This window comes from Kryptolebias marmoratus, linkage group LG12, assembly GCF_001649575.2.
Source record: "Kryptolebias marmoratus isolate JLee-2015 linkage group LG12, ASM164957v2, whole genome shotgun sequence".
Classification (NCBI taxonomy): Eukaryota; Metazoa; Chordata; class Actinopteri; order Cyprinodontiformes; family Rivulidae; genus Kryptolebias; species Kryptolebias marmoratus.
In genome coordinates, this window is record NC_051441.1 from 9,861,765 (window position 1) to 9,872,644 (window position 10,880).

Here is a 10,880-nt window from a genome sequence, read left to right on the forward strand (position 1 = left end):
TGAAGAACATAATAACTTTGTTCTGTTCCAACAAGTCACATCAACACTTCCCAACCTGCCTGGCTTATTTGTTTCTTTTAATGTAGAATCATTACAAACCTGTCTCCTATCCATAAAAAAAGCCTTAACAGGATTCATTAAATATTTTACAGCTGCCTCAGGCTACTAAATGTTTGTCCACCCACCTCCCTCACAGGAAATATAATCAATGCTTTTAAATCAAGGCTTCTACCGGAGAACTTCCTATAGAATCATTAGAAAGCAAAGAAAAACTTGACTCAAGAGTCTAACCTGCACATGATTCTGTCATTTCTATACACTGTCACACATTTGTTACTTTAAAAAAATTCACATGAAGGGCATTTTTTATCTTTTATTTTAAAAATCCTTGTTTTATCCTCTAACACCACAAGAACATAACCCTTCTATTTACTGTAGGTCGTCATTGTTGTAATGAGACTGAAATCAGCAGTTTCCATAAAATCAAGTTAAACGGTCTTTGATTGTACTGTGTGTCAATTATGCCTCTAATAACTTATTGCTCTTAAACTCTTTAATTTCCTTCATGAACTTTTCACCTGCTTCAAATATGTTCACCTCAGACAGAGGAACTATCACTAACCTGCAGTTCAGATGTGTCTCTCTGAGTGTATGTGTGTGTTTAATGCTGTTTGTCTAAAGACTAATGTGGACTAATTCATGTTTAGTGGTCTCTAATGAGTTCTGGAAATGAAGACAAGCAGACAAGCATCAATGCATCTCATTTATCCTCTGATGCAGACAAAGTTTTAATTTGTGGAAAGCCTAAATTAGCCGCTAGTTTCTGAAGAAAAACATTTCAGCTTCCCTATATAATGGAAAGCTTGAGTGGTATAAATTTGTTCTGATAAACCCTACATTGGTTGCTCTGACTAAGCTGAAATTCAGGCTGATGTTTCCCAGATCGATTACAGCTAATGTAAGATGCAACAGTGTAAAGTCGGGGAAAATAAACCTAAAAAAAAATCTGTGATCACAGTTGTAAACTTAGCCTGCTTCTATGTTAAACGCCCTCTTTTATCCAACTTAAAAACTTTGTCAACAGTGGACCATCACAGATGTTTGTTATTGTTGTTTACAGCCTTAAGTTTTGCTTTTCAGCAAATCTTAAAAACAGGGAAAATAACAATTGCTGCTAAAATTAGTGACCAAGAACCAAGGAGGTCTACGGCTTTCTCATGGATGGATGGATGGATAGATAGACTGATTGGTTCTAAACTACAGATTCTTTTCAGCACACATGCAAATAAAAACAATTTTAAAGTCTCCCGAAACTTAATTTAATGATGTGTTGTTTTCTGTAACATTTGTGACACTGCAACTGGTTGATGAGTCAATCCAAGTTTGTTTGTTTATAACTTTTTTTAATTGCCTTTTAAACATGCAGCAAAATCTGGAGCTAGAGTAGGAACATTAGATGTGATCAAATGAACAGTTTAATACATTCAGATAATGCTCGGTGAAAAAAAAACATTCTTCCCGTTGTAAAAAAAATCCACTACAATCAGCCAAGTGAAGAACACGCTGCAGGAGGCAGATCTGTTCATTATCCCAGCCTAACAGAATTACCACACAGGGTTTTCCACAAAGTGCAAACCATTCATAAGATAGAAATACCTTTTTAAAACTTAAAAAAATACCCCCTCCGGAACAGCATTCTTTGAACAGATAGAATCTAAAATGAAATTGGATCATAATGAGAGGAAAGAAATTCTGAAGACGTCCTGAAATGACTCATGAGCCAAGCAAAACAAAAAACAATATAAATACTTGAGGCAGTTTGATGGCATAGTGCTGCATGTCTGCTAATGACACTGGGTCACTGGTGTTTATTGATGTGACAGAGAACAGAAGCAGACAAATGATTTCTGAAGCTGTATGGAGGACTGTCAGCTCGGATTTGGTCAAATGTAGCAAAGATTATTGGACTGTGCTTCACAACACAGTAACCGAAAGGGCATCGGAGGAGCTTTTAAAGATTAGGAAGTGGGATGCTTTGCAATGGAGAAGTCAATCATTTCAGCTGAGCTCATTCAGACTAAACTCAAAGTAAAGAAACACACAGAGAGACAAAAATCTGAGGACCGCTGCAGTAAAAGCATCAGCTTTTGGTAATGTCAGTAACTGTCAGGGTTTCTTCTGACACATTAATGATGTGAGGAATTTAAGACGACAGTAAAAGAACAATTTGAGGTTTTAAGTTTCAGAAATACAATTTTCCTTTCATTATGTGTGTGAAATAATTCAAATGAAATCAATCTGTGATTCAAATTCATACCTAGGTACTAACTGAATATGTTGTGTAACTAAAAAAAAACTAACAAAAAATAGCTTTGTATTAAAGAATTAGTTCAGTTCTTTAGAAATGAAGTTCTTGTTAAAAAAAAAATGATATTACCTGTGTATAGATCTTTGAACAGCCTCAGTCTGAAAAAAAAGAGTTTCTTCTGACCTGACTGACAGGCTAATGGGCTAGTCCAAGGCTCAAGTAGATTGTTGAGTTAAAATGTCATAGTGAGTCGTAAGAGTGTTATTTTATAAACATTTACACCACTATTAAATTTGCATTACATGGTTATTCTTGCAGAAATAATATTATAGTCCTGCTGGAAGTGCTCTAAACTGCACAAAAGGTGCTACAGCTAGCTACTGCTGCTAGTTGCACTTGCAAATAACCACAACATTTTGTTTTTGTAAATAATATTGTAATGCAAAACTAAAAAAAAAAGTGTTTGTATGAACCGTATTGAAATTGAGACTGGATTTGGATTAGGATGGTTTCAGTCCACTTAAACAAGCTATTAGCTCTTTTATCCAACCTGTAATAAACTTTAGCTCTCCAAACTGATTTGGTTTGAAGTGTTTTCTACAACAAGTAAGATATTGACTGTACATAACCACAACATTTAACTACAAAATATCTGAACTGGATGGATTTAAGATGAAACTCTAGTCTTCTTTGTCTTGTTAACGTGTTCAGTCTGTGTTCGGTTGTTGCATACTTCTTAGTGTTGACTTTATTGACACGTAAAAAGCTTGAACTTTTATCTGCTCGTGCGTTACACGCACGTCAAAGGGCTGGAGACTGAGGGCGAGCTCACCGTGAACCCGCTCGTCCTTTTACGCAGGAGCGAATATCTGCCCATAAAGCGGTGTCTCTCCTCCTCGATCAGAGGTGAGCCTCCTCAGCACCTCCTCAGCACCTCCTCGGTGCCGTTTCACGTGCGTCCTTCAACATCCCCGCGCCCTCCAGCTGGAGACAGTCAGAGCGCGCGCCACGCCGCGAGCGCATCGGAGCTCCGTCCCCTTTTCAATTTGAATCTGGTCGAGTGCGCAGCTCATTATGGGATTCTTAAGAGGAAAATTTAAAGTATCGAGAGTTTTTCCTTTTCGTATCAAGTGAGACAAACTTGGGGGACATTTAAAGATGAAGATAAATCTGCTGTAAACACTGAGACACTTTCAGCTTTAGAGAAGTGGCGCATTTTGTGGATGTTAGAAAAGGAGCAATTACAGGTAAGATGATTCAACAGTGCTCTACTTAAGCTTGCATGCGTGAACCGGACGCAGTACTTTTAATATAACCATTGCACATTGATGAAAATATAATAAAATGCAATATTTAAAGGTTGGATTTTGGGGGGAGGTGTGTTTACGCATGTGCTAGTTCAAAGCGCACAATCCAAACATAAATCTCGGCTGATGTGTGCAGAGTTTCTCAACACTGTTAATGACTGACATGATCTCGATGCTTTTACTTTGCCTTCAGTGAGCCTGCAGGTTACACTAGAGCACAATGTGTTCGGCTGAATGTCCCCACTTCACCTGGGTAGCAGATATTAGAGCAGAAATTATTTTTCTTAATGGGGAGAAAATTTACTTGCAAATTAAAGTGATGACTTAATTAAAAACATGTTGTGTTTTCGTGGACTTTCTTGGGAATACCTGTTGCACAGACTGAATAGCACCTCAAAAACAGCTTTCTAATGGTTTACAATGTAATCTGCCACGGTGATGAGTAATATATCAGTTGCACAATGCAAATTTATTGTTTACAACTGGAATTGATGTGTTTTAAACGGCTTCATGTTTTTATTCATTTTTATAGTTCTCTGTTCATGTAAATCATTTTAATATTATCTGCTCTGTGCAAACAAAAAAATGTTTCTTCAACTGTTCTGTTATGCAAGACTTTAGTCCTCGGAAAATGAGAATTTATCTGTCACTGAGTTCAAACCTTCCTTTCAGCAGCATTTGTTCATGAAACATTCCCCACAGTCCAAACTATCCTTCTGCTGCTGCAGAAAAAAAAGACAAACTGGCATAATAAAACCACTTATGTTATTGGCTCTGAACTAAGTTGTCAGATCGCTTTTGCCTCCTGTGCACTGGCAGTGAATCTGACAGCAGCAAGGCTGCTGGCAGGACTGTGATTCCCCCTCATTCAATTACTTAGGCTGGGGTTCATTTACATCTATGCCAACTCCGAAATAAAAAAGGTCAGAAAAAAAAATTCTGCATAACTGGTCACAGCTGATCACATGTCAGCATGTGAAATTGCAAACATTTCCTCCTGGAGAAATTGTGATTGTTCTGTGTGTGGAATTATTTCCCTTGGTATCTGTGGGCTCGACTAAATAAACCCACAAAGAGGTCCAGTCTGTGCCAGAAAGGTCTGGGTTCAGCAGAGCTCTTCTTCAGACACGCTATCAGTCAGGTCTGTTCTCTGGAGAGGTGATCAAGATGTAAAATCAATGAAGTCCCTCCAGAAACAGCTGTCTTTATGTGTGACTAGAAACAAGTATAAGAACTCAGAGTGCTGAACACACAGTATTGTATTGTGTTTGTTGTCATTCATGCATTCAGCGTTATTGCAAAATGTCATGTGACAGCCAGTCAGGTGGACTGGGTCGACTTAGCATCAGTCAACAAGTCAAGTCAGTACAAAAAGAACAATTACATTAACATCTGATAAAAACGGTAAATCTTTACTTTAGTCTGCTGGGATACAATCAGCAGTCAGATCTATGTTTCTGCTTTTCTTCTTGTGCAGGTGGGATGTCATAAACAGCATTGGGCTGGGAGAGACTGCAGCATCATGGACCCCTGGATTTTCCCATCACCCCCTCCGAACTTATCAGAGCACTTCATGTACGACAGCTTCATACAGGGAAATGAGTCCAGCACCAACAGGAACTACACAGACAGCTTCACCAGAACCAGCACTGTGGTCATCACCTGCATGTACTTTCTGGTTTGTGCGGTGGGTCTTTGTGGAAATGCCCTCGTCATCTACGTCATCCTGCGCTACGCCAAGATGAAGACGGTCACCAATATCTACATCCTCAACCTGGCAGTGGCAGATGTGCTCTTTATGCTTGGCCTGCCATTCATCGCCATCCAGCTGGCGCTGGTCCACTGGCCCTTTGGGCTCGTGCTCTGCAGAGTTGTGATGACTGTGGACTCCCTGAACCAGTTCACTTCCATCTTCTGCCTGATGGTGATGAGCATTGACCGCTACCTGGCAGTGGTGCATCCTATTAAGTCCACAAAGTGGCGAAAGCCTCGCATCGCCAAGACGATCAACCTGGCGGTGTGGGGGGTGTCGCTGCTGGTTAATCTGCCTATTGTTATTTACAGTGGTGTGATTACAAAGCCCAATGGCTGCTTCTGCAGCATCGTGTGGCCTGAGCCTCAAGAAGCTTACTACACAGCCTTCATGTTCTACACCTTCATTCTGGGCTTCTTCCTGCCCCTCATGGTCATCTGCCTGTGTTACCTGTTCATCATTATCAAGGTGAAATCTTCAGGCATACGCGTGGGCTCCTCCAAGAGGAAACGCTCAGAGAGGAAGGTAACCAGGATGGTGTCCATCGTGGTGGCAGTGTTCGTTTTCTGCTGGCTGCCTTTCTACGTCTTCAACGTGACCTCAGTGACAGGCAGCATCAGCACTACCCCCATCCTGAGAAGCACCTTTGCCTTCGTGGTGGTTCTGGGCTACGCCAACAGCTGCGCAAACCCCATCCTATATGCCTTCCTCTCAGAAAACTTCAAGAAGAGTTTCCAGAACGTTCTGTGCCTTAAGAAGGTGGGAGGGCTGGATGAGGTGGACCGCAGCGATAGCCGGCAGGACAAATCTCGCATGATGAATGACCCCACGGAGACCCAGAGTACTTTGCTGAATGGTGACCTGCAGACCAGCATCTAAGGTTTCACAAACAAGAAGAAGCTTGAAGAACTTCATCTTTAATCCTTTTCCTAAGGGTCTCATCTAAAGAACTCTGCTATTAGATTTTAGTTGGGAAAGACAAAGTAACAACAGACATTAAAAATCAAGAAATATCAAACCACAATGTTCCTTTTGTCAGGTTCCCCAGTTTGTAAAATATCTATTATTAAAAAAAAATCAATGGTTCATACAATTCTCTTCAGCTTGCTGCAAATGAAATGTGGCTGACACCTCTCAGTACTTTGTGTTACAGACCTGAGGAGAGATAACAAACACCAACACCCACCTGCAAAGGGTCCCCAAGGAAACATGGATTTTTTTTTCCCCGGGAGACTCCAGATTATATATGTTGTTTACAGCTGAGGGCCTGTGCCAAGTTTCCATACGTCTGTTCTGCTGTGTTTGAAAATCAAAACAGAACGTGCTTAACTTGTGTAAATAACCCACTCTTGACAGAACTGCAGAGAGGGAATTTATCTGTAGATAACTGTATAATAAAATAGGCAACAAATTGTATAAAATCAGACCATAATACTTTCTGCCACTTAGTTTTGAATCTCTAAATCAGGAGGGCAGTTAAGTTAAAAAAAACATCAGTAACAGAATGTAGTGCGAGTCAGAGCTGTTGTTTGCAATACAGATGTGTTTAATGTAAATGTGAGCAACAATGTTCAGTAAATTACTAAGTTGGTCTTGTGTCACATTTCCCCCTTCTTTCATTCTAGTTTCATAGATAATTCAAGCTATAGTCTTATTACTGTACCAGTCTGGCAATACATGAAGGAGGTTCAGACCAAAGTCATGCAGACATCTAAAAGGTAACAAAAAAAATGTTGCAGTATTTTTTTTTAGTACATTGAATTTCTGTGGAATAATGTTTTGTATCACTGTATAGTTTGCAGATGTTAGTTACCTCATTTTCCAAAACAAACGTGGGATTATGTGACTCTAAATGATTTAATTTGAACCCCAAGTTGTGGCTTCATGTTTTGTGTGTTTAAGCCAGGGTATAAAACCAAACCAGATAACGTTTCAGGTATGACTGTACTCTTTGCTGTCCACCCATCTGCTAAAAGGTGAATTGTGTATCAGAGGCCACCTGATCACTGACTTTTTATGCAGCTGAGCAAATGTGTAACTTAAAAAAGATGAAGCCGCAAAGTTGTGAAGTGCTGGAAGGCTGTTTTCTTTTATTGTGTTTATCTTTTCTTTTGGATATAAAGAACCCAGCTCCTCTCCTGCTGCCTCGCGTTGTAAATTTCTTATAACCCGCGGCATTTGGGAGGCGACGGTCTGAGGAGGCTTTCAGACACCGAGTGGCTGAGTGATTTGAATTTGTGAAGGGCTAGAACACTCATCCTCAAGAGGGTGTGGTGTTCCTTTATCATCGTCACAGCGCTTCTCCGCAGTGGAGTCCACGCTTCACCCTGACAACCTGCGTGTCTCCCTGTCTGTTGCCAGAGTCAGATTACTATCCGAGTGATTTATTTACACTACGTGTGGAGGCTTCGACGCAATGGATCAAAGCAACAGAGAGATTCTGATATATTCACAAAGAATCGTTAATGTGTGTGCTTCGTTTCTGTGTAATCACCCTAACTGAGAAAAAAAAAAAAAAAAAACGCAACGTAAAGGTGTGTTAGAACAGACCTGAGCATGTCTGGAATATGTGCTTATGTCCTTTTGTATCCTAATACACATACTCAGCCCCCATCCATTTAATCAGATTACGTTTTCCATCTTTGTAATGGTGAATTGGGTCTTATTTAATCATTTTTTTATTAACGTTGAAAAATATGGCTCGTCTGTTGTGTCCTACATTTCTATAGCAACAGTGACCAGTGTGTGTGTTGATTGCACAGAAACATTCATTAGTATGGTAATGATAGAGACAACTTCAGGCATGAATTATGCATGTAGACATTTCACAGATGCCTAAGGAAAAAAGGACAAACATAAGACTATAACTAAGAGCACCATGCAGTAAAAACAAATGTCTGACTATCTGTAAAGCAGAATATATGGATCATTCTAGGGTGGTACAAAATGTAAGCCAGTTCAAAACAAACACTGAGCATCATAGTAGCAAATATCACAGTAATCAGCTAGTGCAACACTAGCTGATTTTATTTATTTTCCAGCTGTGTTATGTAGCCAGTGTTCATTCTATTAGTTGATTCTGTGTTTTAGTTGACCTGTTTTGTGTATAAAGTTTGTATTATTGTATGAATTTGTGTCTCCTGCAGCTTTTTTTTTTTTTGTTTTGCTTAGTTTACAGCAGAATAAATGAGTGGCGTCTGTGTACTGCTGTGCTGAACTAAATAAAAAAAATAAGAGTGGTTTTCCTTTTGTGAAATATTTCCTCTAAAATAAAGTACATATTCAAATTAAGAGCCAATTCAAATACTTACAAAGAATCTTTTAATTAACAGTGAGATCTTTACATCAATTTGAAGTTGGAATTTCCACATGACATTTTTTATTGTTTTTCATCAAAATAATTAAATTTGTACAAATCACAATTAAAGTACAAGCTTAAGTCACATCAGATAATTTCAGGTAATATCAACGCCTGCTATTTACCTCAGAAATGTGCAGCATTTAGAACAGTATGAAAAGAAATTTTAATGTCAAGCCTTTTCATATAAAGAGTAGCTTCCCTAAATTATTTGTTTTTTAGACTGGAATGTGTTTTTAAGCCTCGACTAACAGGATTTTGTTCAGACCGTGTTGTGCTTCTAAAAGTGGCCACAAAGTGGCGCCACAATCATGTGCATAAGGAAAAGGTGCTCAAAGCTCAGACACAAAATCTTTCACATGTATGCAACTGGATGTTATTTTATTCAGTCCACCAACTCTTGACAAACATTTTATTTTATGTTTTCTTTTTCTTGCCCTGCCGTGATAATACTTTGGCAGTAATGTAGGAAATAAACATGTTAAGAAAAAAAACTACTGCCAGATTTGGCTCAGATGCATGACAGCGCTTCACCTCTCAGTCTAGTCTTAGTGCAGAGGAAAGATGAGACAAAAAGACAGCACGCCACATAGACATTCCAGTTTTGGTGAGAGTTTAATTACTGAGACAGATAATGAAGCTCTCCTCTTCCGTTTTTTTTTTTTTTTTTTTTTTTTATTATTTAATTTTTTCGTTTTAGCTGTTTCCCTGAATGTCCTTGAATGGCCTTAACTGCTCCATGATGCAACAAAACCATAGTGTGACCCATCAGGAGAGTGTTTTGATTCCACTCTTCCAAAAAAAAAACTCTGCAGCAGACCAAAAGATATGCATGTTTCATTGTGATATCAGCAGCAAAACAAAAAGGAGGTGTGTTTTTTTTCATAATCTGGCATTACTGCGTGATAAATTAGGGCGTCACTTTTTTTTTTTTTAAACATGAGAGAATATTGTTATCTCTGTACTTTTTATACAATTACAGTCAGTGACCCTGATGTGCATGTGCATAATCTATAGTGTGACTTGACAGCATACTTACTGAATCAAGTTTACCGCACTGCAGAGGCAAAACAAACCACGAACCACACGAGCCACGGTTGCCATGGAGAAGTTTAACACTGATGGATTCAGAGCCAGGCTGTGGTCAAATAGTCCCCCATGTATGTGCAATGTGTTTTACCTTCTATACAATCTCATACATTCACCCTTCCGTTTCCTGAACTACAGAGCAAAAAATCACAATTAGGAGCGAACCTTGAACCATAACCAATGACAATTTTTCACATAATCTGGTGCGAGCCCAGTTGCATGCAGTGTTGTTGTTAAATGACTTTTTTTTTGTTGTTTTTCTGTTGCACAGAAGGTTCAAGGTGTTCTTCAAATCCTCACATATATAGGACCAGATCTGGCGTTCACAAATTCATTGTTTTTTTTTTTCTGTTTGAGAATGCCACGTGTGTAACCTAAAGCTCATATTTAACAAATGATTTCTAAACATCGAAAGTGAGCCAATGAATCAACACCGTCATTATATTAACGATTCCACGAGAATGAAAGTATAATATGCCCAGAAAACATTTTCCAGTACCAGGACAGCTAGGGACATATGAATGTACTGAAATCTTTAAGAAAAAAAAAAAAAAACACTGAAAAAAAACAAAAAACAAAAATAAACAGTAAACAAAAAGTCAATAAGTTGCTAAAAAAAATAGATATTCCCTGCCCTCAACCAGACTTTAAAATAAAAATAATCAACACAGTAAATAAATGAACATGAGAACACTCAGGTCCAAATCTGTTTAGTTTCCATGGCAGCGCTTCCCCAGCAACTGGCAAAGGCAGCTTCGCTAAGCTCTCCCATGTTTTCATTGCTCTTTAAAAATAGATGTATACTAGATTCATACAGTATTTCATAGCTAATTTTCACAAATGATACGTATCATAACCATACCTTTAAAATGTCCTTGCAACGTTCATAATACACTGATTTATATATATAATTTTTTTCTTTTTTTGCAATCGGTCCTATATGCATATGATGACATACTGTCCTCCATCACGAGTGAGTTAAATGCTTGGTCAGTTGAAATGCGAGCACCATGGGAGAGAACTGTAAGGTGTGTTTTGGGCAGGGGGGGGGGGGGGGGGGGGTGG

At 38.8% G+C, this 10,880-nt stretch overlaps 1 protein-coding gene across 1 annotated transcript; it reads left to right on the forward strand.

Moving 5' to 3' along the window:
* Positions 1–3,135: 3,135 nt before the first annotated feature.
* Positions 3,136–7,896, forward strand: LOC108241368 (somatostatin receptor type 2). The gene is made up of 2 exons (XM_017425458.3): positions 3,136–3,555; positions 5,093–7,896. The coding sequence occupies exons 1-2, from the start codon at positions 3,532–3,534 to the stop codon at positions 6,245–6,247; spliced, it is 1,179 nt and encodes a 392-aa protein (XP_017280947.1). The 5' UTR covers positions 3,136–3,531; the 3' UTR covers positions 6,248–7,896.
* The last annotated feature ends 2,984 nt before the right edge of the window (positions 7,897–10,880 follow it).